The 12,619-nt window shown below is 43.3% G+C and overlaps 1 protein-coding gene across 1 annotated transcript in view; it reads right to left on the reverse strand.

Moving 5' to 3' along the window:
- Nucleotides 1–5,933: 5,933 nt before the first annotated feature.
- Nucleotides 5,934–12,619, reverse strand: part of EXOC3L1 (exocyst complex component 3 like 1) — a 146,609-nt gene continuing 139,923 nt past the window's right edge. Inside the window, exons 12-13 of the mRNA XM_085637445.1 lie at nucleotides 10,591–10,715; nucleotides 5,934–10,019 (exon numbers count right to left, since the gene is read on the reverse strand). Coding sequence (XP_085493571.1) covers nucleotides 9,833–10,019; nucleotides 10,591–10,715 — 312 coding nt within the window. The 3' untranslated portion in view covers nucleotides 5,934–9,832. The remainder of the gene's footprint in view (nucleotides 10,020–10,590; nucleotides 10,716–12,619) is intronic.

Here is a 12,619-nt window from a genome sequence, read left to right on the forward strand (position 1 = left end):
CACCGCATGCTCGTGGAACTCCGCGTAGCATTGCAGAATTTTTTTACCGCTTCGTGGAGTTTCTACGCGAACTCCGCCCGGGCTTATGTTGCAGACCTCCAGGGGTCTACGGACCCCAAGTTAAAAACCCTGGTGCTACAGCATCTGGTTTCTAATAGGATATACCTTTAAACAATCTCTGCATCTCCAACTCTCTAAGGGTTGATAAAGCTGTGTCTTCCTAGACATGAAACAACATTTTAATCTATTACATTAATGTCATGAGAATACAGAAATTTTATTCCTTTCTCGTCACAACCTCCTTCTGTGTTTTAATAACATTCATTTGATAACTTTATTTCGGTCGAAGTCCATAAAAGTGCAGATAAAATACATACAAAGCACAAAAATTTAAAAACAACGTAAAAAACAATATTAAAAGAAAATTAAATTCAAAAGTTATCAAGAGTGGAAAATGGAAAAAGAAAAGAAACCTTGTCAATCACATATTTACAAAAAGGTTTGTCTTCTGCGCCACATACCAAATAAAAAACGAGATACGGCAAAAACAATAGGGGGATGGGTATCATAAGTCAAAACCCGACAGGCCTGCGCAAAATAGCGAAATCTATGATTCCTGAATATCGGGATTAACCAATATTTCCTAATTCTAGCATATGCGGGACAAAAAAACAAAACATGAGAAACATCTTCACTTTTGTAATTACATGTAGGGCAGGCCTCCCCTTCTGATTTAGACCATTTTGAGGTGAAAAGCCTAATGGGCAGGCTACCATGCCTTAATTGAAGATACAACTTCCTCGCTAGAGGCAGTTGTATTGCGTCTAAAAGTTCCTCAAATCGGGGTTCCATTTTTACTAGGAGGAACTCAGCAGACAGCCTACCCAGAGTTGCCGATCTCTGCAGATTTAACAGATTCTGTCTCCTCATCTGGGTTTGAAGTTCTGGTTTCGTCATCCCCAGACAGGAAAGCTCAGGAGTCTCCCAAATCTGTGGGATACCTAGCCTCTCACTAGAAGCCTTGATATGGAGTAACCATGGGATATTTTGTTTTTTTAGTTGGGGCCAGATCTCCAAAAACTCAGCTCTATAGGGGGCCAATTCAGGAACGGACCACAACCTCTTCCAATATAGCATAGGTCTTGCGGCTACAAGCTCATCTATCGGCTCCAGCCCCAGATCGAAACGTAGGGGAATAAGTGGTGTACTTGATGGTAATCCTACCAGATTCCTCAAAAAATTCTGCTCCACCCTCAAAAGATTGGGAGTATTTTTATGGCCCCAAAATTCTGCACCATAGATTGAGGCCATTCTAGCTTGAAGTTGGTAGATTTCAAGAGCCGGGGCTATCGGTTTGAGGTTGGAAATCCTGTGAACTTTGGTGATACCTCCACTCATTTGCGTTAATTTGAGGGCAGATTTGGAGATTTTGGGGCCCCATTCAAAATTCTCTTATGGTTATGCCAAGATAGACAAATATTTTGACCAGCTCCAAAGGAATCCCGTTAAGGACAGGGTTCGGTCGAGTCCGCCTCGGGGGATTGAAGATCATAAACTTGGTTTTATCCAAGTTTATCTCCAATCCCCGCGAGGCGCAGAACGCCACAATACCATCCAGGGTGCGCTGGAGGCCCGATGATGTTTTGGATAACAACAAGGTGTCATCCGCAAACATCAGAGCGGGCACTCTCCCAGTCGCTAGTCTGGGGGAATCATTATCTGTAATACCAGACAAATGATCAACCAGACCATTTATATAGAGACTAAATAGCGTTGGGGCCAAGACACAACCCTGACGTACTCCCCTCAGGACAGCAAAACGTTTAGATAGGTCCCCATGCCTCCCGCACCTAACCCAAGTGTAATTATTAGTATGTAGTCTAATTAATGCAGTCAAAAGGTAGGGCGGGAGACCCAAGTCTGCCAGGACCTCCCAAAGCTTAGCCCTGGGAACAAGATCGAATGCCGCCCGCAAGTCAACAAACACAAGGTAGAGGCTGCCACCCTCCACACTTGCAGTTTTCCAAAATAAGACCTGCAGACGGAATATTTGGTCCGGGGTAGAAATGCCTGACCTAAATCCTGCCTGGAGTGTCGTTAGTACTTCATTTTCCTCCATCCAACCCAGAATCCGATCCAGAATAATCCTGCCCATTAGCTTTTGTGTTGTATCTATAAGGCTAATGGGCCTGTAGTTGGATGGGGTTAACGGGCAACCCTTTTTATAAATGGGAACTACCTCAGCACCTAACCATGACCCCGGCAGATCAGTTCCAAATAAAATCTCATTGAACAAAACAACCAGATACGGTGCCCATATTTTTGGCTGTGTGCGAAATAGATCTCCTGGGAGTTTGTCCAAGCCTGGGGCCTTGTTAGGAGGTAGCCTTCCCATTGCTGACTCAACCTCCTTCAGAGTAATAACTTCAAGGCATTCTGGGTAACTCCCATCCCCAATATAATTTCGGGTCTTCTTCCGCCGTTCACCCAAGACCCCCTCCAATCGATGCTCATAGAGGGAGCTTCGGGAGGTCGATGGGTAAAGCACCCCATCCTTCGGGGGTTTAGTGCTTGGATCAATTATAGTGTCCGGTTCGACACTAGCGTATGGAGCACTAAAGTGTGCCTCCCATACTGATGATGCTATGTTTGGGGCACATGCCCTATCACCCCCGTTCGTGACTATTGCAACGGTAGCCCAAAATGATTTGGTATCCCTGCGCTTAAGCGCGGATCCCATCTCTTCCCATGTCTTATCCTCCCAATCCTTCTTACCCCTTATAATTGCCTTTTTATAGAGAAGTCGAGATTTCTTTATACATACTCTATCTTGGGCTTTAATAGCAACCAGTAAATCTTTTTTTGCCTTTCTACATGGGGCGTCATACCAGGGATGTGACCTGGCCTGTGGTGGTTTGACCGCACCCACAGAGCAGAACACATCCACTAGCTTCTCTGCCAATTGCTCATGGATTTTCACTGCTCTGCCCTTGTTGGCATAATCCCCCATTTCAAGAATCGAAGGTATGGCTATGTTGTAAATTTTCGCCAATATAGTGGGGGACTCCTGTATTTGCGGCCATTTAACCCTACGTCTATTGTTGGTTATTATATAGGGAGGAATAACACTGGTTGAATCTGGCGATTGGTTTGTCAACACAAAGCTGCCAGATTTTAATGTTAATACAAGGGCATTATGATCACTATAGTGTCTCGGGACAACCCTAAACTCCAGCAACCTATCCCAATATTTTGTTTCCATCATTATATAATCAATGATGGAAGTTTGGTGTAGTCTGTTGAACGTAGCTGTCCCTGGTCTATCGGGCTCCACCCGTCCATTACACGCCGCATAGAATTTGAGAGTGTAAATGATTGTAGTTGCAGGACCAGTGGAGTCCATGCCTTAACAGGGGTAATCTGTGGTTCGGGGACGTGCCACAACTGGTCTTCATCATCCTGTTCGCCCCACTCTGAGCTCACCAAGGGCTCAAACTGGCAGTTGAAGTCTCCTCCAATCACAAACACCGTTGTTGGGTCAAATGACTGGATACAGTTTTTGAGCACATCAATTGCAACAGACTCCCGTCCACACTTGGCGGGTCTTGAATAAATATTCAATATAGCAAACTGTGACATATTTTCTGGGGTCAGGAGTACACACTGGACGTCTGGGGAATTAATATGCATTTATACAGCCCTGACACCCAAGTGCGTAGCCACCCATATTGTGAGCCCGCCCGATGGCCTCCCCCTGTCCCCAATTGTAGCAAGGGTATGAAAAGTAGTATACCCAGGCATAACGCTCTCCTCCAGTGCCCAAGTTTCCTGCATCAGACAGATATCGTGGAGAGCCATAAAGGAGCCCCTCTCAGGCGATGGCAATTTGTTTTTCAATAACAAGCTTCCATGATTCAATTATGTTCAAAGCAACAGGTTCATAATCTGCAACATAATAACTTGTACAGCTTCATGGGACAACTAGTGATCGCTTCCCCACCCAATGTCTATATCGTAATGCCATATAAATATCAAAAGAAAAGTTATCAAATTCTGTGACAAGATGAGGATCTTTTTTGATCCCAACATAGAAATAACAAGATGCACAATATCATAGTCCATAATGCACAGAGGACGACTCCTGAAATAGTGTTTGCACATAGAAGTGCAAATCCTTAAACACAATAGTTTTCTAGAATACTTTTCTTTATCCTCTTAAGTCTTTCAAGTATAACAACAATTTGCAAAATGTCAACGTTCTGGCAACAAGATCCAGGCTGCAGTAGTGATACATATTGATTGACTAGAAGGATGCTCTGGACCACAAGGAAGTTATACTCTGTGACTTCAAAATGGCTGCCCAACTTGCTTCATGAGATATGTAGTTTCTTTGACTGAACTCATGTGTTTTCACAGATTGTGTCCATCAAAGAATAAAAAGCCTCTTTTCTAAGCAGCACTTATACTCCGTGCATGCTGCCAGCCTTTCCTGCCTCTGAATGTGTGCACGGTCAGGCAGTACAAAGTATTGCACATATGCACAAACCGACCATGCAGATTGTCAACAACACAACTTTCACAATCACAGTGAGGATTTCACTCTTGAAAGACACAAATTAAGCCACTGAAGACTCCATTGCCACTGTAGAGAATGTCCTACCCTCATTGGGGGTCAGATTCTACATTTTTCTCCAAACCTGTTTCCCAAAATAATACAGACCAAATTTGTCCTGACTGGTCCTCACTGTCAGAAATGTAGACCTTTTGTTCCTCTGAGACATCAACCCCTTTATCTTATGCGTTTTTCAAATTCAGTCCATTATAAAGATTTTGATATGGCTCGGGTCTCACAAGTGGAGGATGCGAATACGCTCACTGCTTTCAAAGGGGCTTTTTTGCAGCCTGGAAGCAAACATGCCCGAAATAGTATTTTTCTTTGCCCAGATTGACAGGCCTTTTCTACTTTTGGCTGCTATGAACATTCTCAGGGACCACATAACATGGTCGTGAGGCATCAGATTTACTTCAGCTCTGGAAAATGTGATAACCTTATGCTCATAATGTGAAAAATAAAAAGAAATTCACAAAATCAGGAAATAGCCAAGCAAATGTATTTGTGTGGCCATTGGAAACATTGGATGCAGCTCCAAGTATGGCCCACATTTCTGACACATGGGCATAGAACACGTTTCCAGATTCCAGTCTTGCTTCTGAGATATTTCATGGATGCAGTTCTGCAGAGTGACACTATAAACTGAAGTTGTGTTATACAGAGAGACTGAACTTAGAGCACAGCTCTAATTTTAATAAAGCACGGACCCCTGCACATCTTTAAATCTAAATGTGTTAGCATGGGGGCAGATGATTTTATGTACCAGCTTTTAAACTTTAGGAAATACTTATTTTCTCTTGCATGAAGGGTTGTAGACCATTTCTGTTCACTTGGGCAATATTCATTTAGAATGGGAGGTCATTACAAAAATGTAAGTCATCCAGATTCACCCTGGTAAGGAAAGGGAAGAGCCAAACCAGGATGATAAGTTGCACAAGAAAAACACATTCCTGAGTTGTTTTCCCTACAGAGATTTTACCGTTAAAAAAAAAAGATTAAAGTGTATGTAGAATTGTGCCAGGAATGAGAGTCATTTGCAGTAATTTGTGCACAAACATCAATTCCCACGGTTATTGACAATTCCACTGGCTAAAACTCGTAATGGTTTAGTGATATCACTTACGATAATTGCAGTACTCAACTAAATTGGCTATTTAGAGCTCAACAGTGACAAAGGGATTTATAATGGGCTTCTTTGACTTGCAGAGTCTATACATTATAAACAAATCCCAGCAGATTGTAGAAATATTGCACCAGTGTACCTTGCCAATAGGTAGGCCGCAGGCTCAACAGGCACTGATAAACAGCTCAAGACCATTGCTATGCTACAGATAAGTCATTTATTTTTGTACAGTCCATGTGCTTTTTTGCTCAAATAAGTAATCCCCCAATGTGGTTAGGTTACTTTGGTTCTCATTTGGCTGTCATTTTAGCTGCACACCATAAGGAAAATCTGCTGTGTGTGTACGCATAAGAACATTCAGCATATTTATACCTGGCCCACAGATGATATATGTGAATGAATGGGAAAATGAAAACTGAGAGAACACATTGGAGGTAACCAAATCACGAAAAAGTCAATTTGAAGGCAAGACAATTTTAATGAAATACAAAAAAATCTAAAGTTAAAGGAAACATTCTAAAGGAAAAGATAAGTCTAAGGAAAAATCAAAAATTGGATTAAACGTGGGTGGAGTTTAGGGGTACTGGCAGGTTTTGGGGTTTAGGGATGGGTGGGGTTTAGGTGTGAGGAGGGTCTCTTAAAGGTCAGGCATGGGTAGAGGTCACACGTACAAAAAGGTTTTTATGGTTCAGGAATGGATGGAGTTCAGGGCTGGTGATGGTTTTTAAGTTTGAGAGATGAGAAGAGTTTAGTGGTTGTGAAGGGTTTTTAGGGTTCATGAATGGGTGGAGTTTAGGGGTGGTGAGGTGTCTTTAGGGGTAAGGGATGGGTGGAGTTCATGGGCAAAAAGAGTTTTAGTGTTTAAGAATAGGTGTAGTTTTGGGGGATGAGGTGTTTTAAGTGTTCGGGGAAGGGCGAAATTTAGATGTAGAAAGGAGTTTGTATGGTTCTAACAGGGTAGAGGTTAGGTGTGGTGAGGATTTTTAGGGGTCAGGGATGGGTGGTGTTTAGGGGTAATATGAGCATATGAGCTTTTTAGGGTTCAGGGAGGGGTTGAGGTCAGAGGTAATGAGGGGTTTAAAGTGTTTAGGGATGGTTGGAGTTTATGGGAAGTGGGGCTTTTTAGGGCTCAGGGGTGGGTGGAAAGGTTGAGGTTTAGGGGTAGTGAGGTTTTATGGTTCATGTATGGGTGGAGTTAGGGATAGAAAGGGCTTTTAGGGTTCAGGGATGCGTGGAGTTTGATGATCAGAGATGAGTGGAGTTTAGGCACGAAAAGGGAACTTTAGAGGATAGGTATGGACGATGTTTAGAGGTTGTGAGAAGCTCAGGAATTGAATGGTGTTTAGGAGTAATGAGGGGTCAGCAAAAAAACAACAAAAAAGCATCCAAAATAATTGCTTGACAATGAAAAAGAATTAAATCTGAAATAATGATCACTGAAGTAAACCACTGAAATAAATACCTCCAACAAAAATGTTTTTGAAAGAAAGATCTGCAACCATTGCATTCACACCTTCAACAATAAGCATGTAAAAACCAATTTCGGAAAAAGATACATTCTATGAATTGTTTTGTATGAAATAGTAAATGCAATACACTCTGTTAATTTCTGTTCAACAGTAAGTGAATTTTGTTTCTCAGTAATGGTATTCCATGAAATAATTGTTCTGTTAAATCACATACAACCATCCTAGGAATTCAGAGGGTGGTGGAGGCAGCAGGAAAAAAACAGGGAAGCAGCACAAATGTAATGATAAAGTGCACATAACCACAGCCCATAGGGCTTATAAATTTGAGATGCTTTGCACTGATATCACATTGAAAGAGAGTGGCTTTTCCAGACAGTACACAAAATAGGAATTTGGATGTGAGAAGAGTTAGAGCATCTCTTGTAAATATTCCTATGATCTCAGGGGCACCCCCGTCTCTGTGACGACCCTCAACATGTGGGGGACCAAACCTTTCATTCATGGCCCGAATATAAGGGTCACCATAACAATAAATTCATTCTGATCCGAGGACCCCCCACCCCCCTATACTTCTCAGTGATGACCTCGCAATAAGGGGCTGTCGTTTATTAGGTGCGTCAGATGAATGCTAAAAGGAAGGGTATTTATCTCTTTGCAGCGGTCACCAGCATGAGGGGCACTGTCTGTCAAGGATGGAACACAGGAAAGGCATTCATCTATGAAACGACCCACAACAAAACATCTACCACCGCTCAGGCAAGACTCCTCAAAATATACAGCACTGGTCTCAGGGAAGGCTTCACACTCAAAGGACAACAATCTCTCAGGCATCATCACCAACATGAATAACACCATCTCTCAAGATGGCTACCAATATGAAGGTCCTAAGTTTCTCTACAATATTCCCCAACATCAAAGCCATTCATCTCTAAGGAACTGCCCCCTATTTGAGGGCCACGCTATATTTTAGTGAATATGTTCTTATCTGAGGACCACTCTCTCTTTCAGTGGTCTATTATAAGGGCCACCTTGCCTCTTAGTGACTGCTTAATGATTTGATATTAACACTGTCCATCAATGGCTCAGTATTCATCTGAGAACCACTGTTTCTTCTCACGGACTGCATCCTTACAAGAACACTTGTATTTCTCAACTTGAGCTGCTCCACAACTATGGTGCAACCTGGTGGGCACCACATCTAGTTTCTCAATAATTTCTCCAGCCTCAAGGATACTGGACTATACTACAATAATGGCAACACCGGGTTTCTCAAAGACTGCTATCGGAGAGATATTTACATCTCAAAGACTGCATTGGCTTTCATTAAATGCTCAGCCTAAGGGGCGCTATTCCCTCAGTGACTGCACTTCAGCCTAAATGGTATGTCATCTCTCTGTGGCTGAACTCAAACCTGAGAACTCAATTCCACTAAGCAGCACCTAGTTTCTCAGTACTCAAACTCCAACCAGTGGGAACTTTGGCCTCTCAGTAGCTACACTTTAACCCAAGGGGCACCTGTTCTCTTGCTGAACAAATTTTAACCTGAGGGATGTAAAGTTTCTTAGTGGCATCAGTGACAACACTCCAAGCTGAAGGACGCGATCTTTGAAGACAAAATTCCTCTTAGGAATGCTTCCTAACCTTTGCCACTCCTCATCTATCAGTGACTACACCCCAGCCTCGTTGAGGTCCCATTGTTCAGTCACTTCAGCCAAATATGTTTAACTCCTTTCCTTTCAGGGACTGCACTGAAACCTCAGTAACACACCATCTTGCTTAGATTACACCACAACCTGAAACATTTTGTCTCTTATTTGGCTGAATACCAACCAGAAGATCAAGTATGAAAAAATCCTGAGAAACACGGTCAGGCTTTAAAGACAGCTGAATCAGAGAAAGGCTCTGGAAGATCCACTTCTAAGGAAGACTGCCCATAGGAAAGAAAGAGGGAGATGTCAAGCAGTAACATGTGTCCCTAATGAAGAGGCACTGTGAAGAAGGACAAGACATCAGAGAGATTAAGATAGACATAAGAAAGATCCCAGACAGAGAGCGAGCTCAGGGTTGAAGAAATACATTCATAAATCAGGGAGAGGAATCGAAACAATTGCTATAGCAAGAGATCACAGCGATAGAGAGTGCCCTCAAAAAGACAACCGGACAAGTCAGAGACCCCACAGCGGGACTGAAGAAAGACTTTCATGGAATAAGGATACTGATCTAGATTGGAAAGAGACAGGCAAAAAGGTGCCATATTAAAGCAAGACACCACAGTGACAAAACAATGAGAGGCACCTCAGAGAAACAACCAGGTTTACAGCGGACCCCACTGACCGATTATAGAGGCAAACCCATGAATCAAGCAGAGAGAGACTTTTCAGTGAAATGGATAAAGAGGATGTGGTATGACTATCTTGACGTGGTGGTTGTGGTGGGATAGCAGCAGTGCTGGCAGATGCACAGCCTATGAGTGGGAGTGCTTGTGGGCCTAGATTGCTGTCATGTCTGACAAATATAAAACTGTGGCAGTGGTTCACAGAGCTTTGCCAGCAGTATGTTGAATAGGAATGACATGTCTAGGTTAGTAACGTGACAAATAGCAGGGTTGCGTTTGGTAGACATGGATTGTCAGGCACACTTTCCCGAGCGTAGACAAGATGATAGGAGTGGGGCAGGCACCAGAATATGGGTGAAGATTGGCTGGTAGTGCACAGGTGGCGAGCGTGGATTCTGCTGCATCATCTCAAGTACAAGGTTGCGCACGTCTCGGGACACGTCTCCTCGAAACTCCAGCAGGGCAGAGATGTGGTCGTCGCTGCAACGAAAAAAGAAAAAGTGTACAGAATAGATGCTGAAAGGTGGAATGGTCTGCACAAAAGCCTGGGGGTATCCTTGACACATAGATTGCACAGAAAAAACAAAATCAAGATAACAATGTGTATTTGTAAAGCGCACGTTCACCCTGAAGGGCATCTTGGTGCTGAATAACATATGTGAGGATGAAAGTCTGAGTGGGCCCACCGGAGATGTGAACGTATCACCACGAGGTGGAGCACAGGCCCCTACAGTGGACTCATTAGTCCGCTAAGTCACTAGACAGGATTCTTGGCATTTAACTGGCTCTAACACTCCCTCTCTCCCCAACACCCTCTCACCCCCTTGCTAGCCTTTCAAAGTGTTTTCTTTATATTGACCACACTCTCCATCCAAAGTGGGTAAGAGAGTAGACAGTAGGAAGGAATATGTTAAAGGGGCTGCTGAACTACACATCTAAAAGGAGGAGGAAGGGTAGAGTATAAGAGTTAGAAGGAAGCAGCACGACAAGTAAAGATGGGTATTCCTGGTGTCATTGGGCACAAGTGAACGGAGGGAACAAGGATGGATACCTGATATCCGGATACTTGGCAGTGAACCCAGAGACCTCCAGGCTGAGCAGGTTAGGATCTTGTAGACGGAGGAGTTCCTGAATGCCCAGAATGACACTGCTGCACTGCTCGGTTTGTGGGAGTCCCTAATAAGGTAAGAGAGAAAGAGAGTAAATGCTGTGCCATCAACAATAACTAGCCACCATGATCCCAATTCTTAGTACTATTATGCCACCCATACCTCCCGTCCCAAGGCGAAACATTTTGCAGTCATAGATGGGCAACACTGGAGTCTTCCCTTACCAACAACCCGATCTCTTTTCACTTTGTCTCTGGCTAGCTCCTTGTGTCAGTTCCTGGCGCTGCTCAACTGCCTTAATCTCTGTCTCTAGTACTGACCAATCAGAATGACCTCTGTGTTTCGGAAAAGTCCGTAGCTTCTCTTCCTGGCATTGACTAACATCTCTTACTTCTGGTCCTCAGGAGCCTTCATCGGCCGCTGTTTCCCTAATACTTTACCAGCAGCCTATCCCTTCTTGCCAAGACTGACCAAGGCAATTGCCATCTCCCACCTAATTTGACTAGCAGCTCTGCCTTATCCCTAGAACTGACAACCTCCTTGAAACTTCTCTCTAGCACTGACAATTCCCCTAACCTCTCCCTGACTCCTTTTCTCAACGTCCTGTTATAGCCTAGATTGCGTTTGCATTCTATTACCACTGTGTGCTTTTAAGGATCCTTGGAAATTTATGTTGTTGTGATTCTAACTGAGGTTCTGACTGGGGTTACTTGAATCCTGGTCACTTCCAGGGTTGAATGCTGTTTACTTTCTTCAGTTAACTTCATGTGTTTTACATTCCCAGTGTGCGAACACTATGCAACTTTGGTAATGAGTTTCCCGCTGCAACCTCAAGACTGATCCAGCCTGACAGTTTACACTGGCCACCATTATGCAGGAAGGGTAATGGTCATCTCAGCCTTTTGACTACTGGCGACAGGCAGAAGGACCAAACCATGTTGGTTCAAGTGAGAATGTTGTGTACTTACATAACGTGTTCTGGCAAACCAACTTTAGTGGCTTTTGATCTTCACCACATTACTGTATTTTACATTCAAATGTGCACTGACTGAGTTCTCAGCTACAGTCTCGGCTCATCCTACTCTCTTGAGATTGCCGGTGTGTGGTGAGACAGTGTACTAAGTGCAGAAGGATAAACTGCTGACACAGTTACTGCACCTGCTGCCTAAATCACTCACATACCGGCGATGGCCTAATCCTACCTCTGGGAACCTACACTGCTGCTAAGCACAAGAATTGAGACAATCTCAGCAGATGTGCAATCCAGTCCCATCCTTGGTGAACATAAAAGGTGGGCTTGATGTCCTCAAGGGCAAGGGAAGGGAAAGTATAAACACAGAAAGAAGACTTACAAGACTCCGAGGATGATAAAGACAGCTGACAAACAGAAAGAGGTCTTGCCATCCTTGGAAAAAACACTTAGTCTCTGTCTAACCGTGTATCTATCAGTGTTTTTGCGTTTTGATTGAGGAAATGTGCCTGCTCTAACTGTGTATCTATCAGTGTTTTTGAGTTTTGATTGAGGAAATGTGCCTGCTCTTTACTTTAAAAAGGAAAAAAAAACTTCTTCCCACTTACAATGATGACAGCTTTTTTACATTTTAGTTAGTTGTGTTATGTATGCTGCAGGACCCGGGAAGACAAGGGTGACAACTTTCATTATTTTAGAATATTATTTTGAAACTGATGAAACCGTAAGAGCAATATGCAAAGTATAAATGTACATTTTGGCATTTTTGGGGTATTGTACATTTCTACAGAGTGTGGGTGAACTAGTGATGGAGTGGGAGGAAGTGTTTGAAATCTACCTAGAGGTGGTGGGGGCTTTCATATATTGGCAAAAAAAAAGTTGGACATGCTGGAACATAGTTTAGGAGTTCAGTTCAGAAGAATCTTGAAAATGTTACCTCTTTCTGGCCAGGAGGCAGAAGGGTATGAGGACACACAGACATGAAGGAAGAATCAAATCAC

The sequence above is a fragment of the Triturus cristatus genome, chromosome 12 (assembly GCF_964204655.1).
Source record: "Triturus cristatus chromosome 12, aTriCri1.1, whole genome shotgun sequence".
Classification (NCBI taxonomy): Eukaryota; Metazoa; Chordata; class Amphibia; order Caudata; family Salamandridae; genus Triturus; species Triturus cristatus.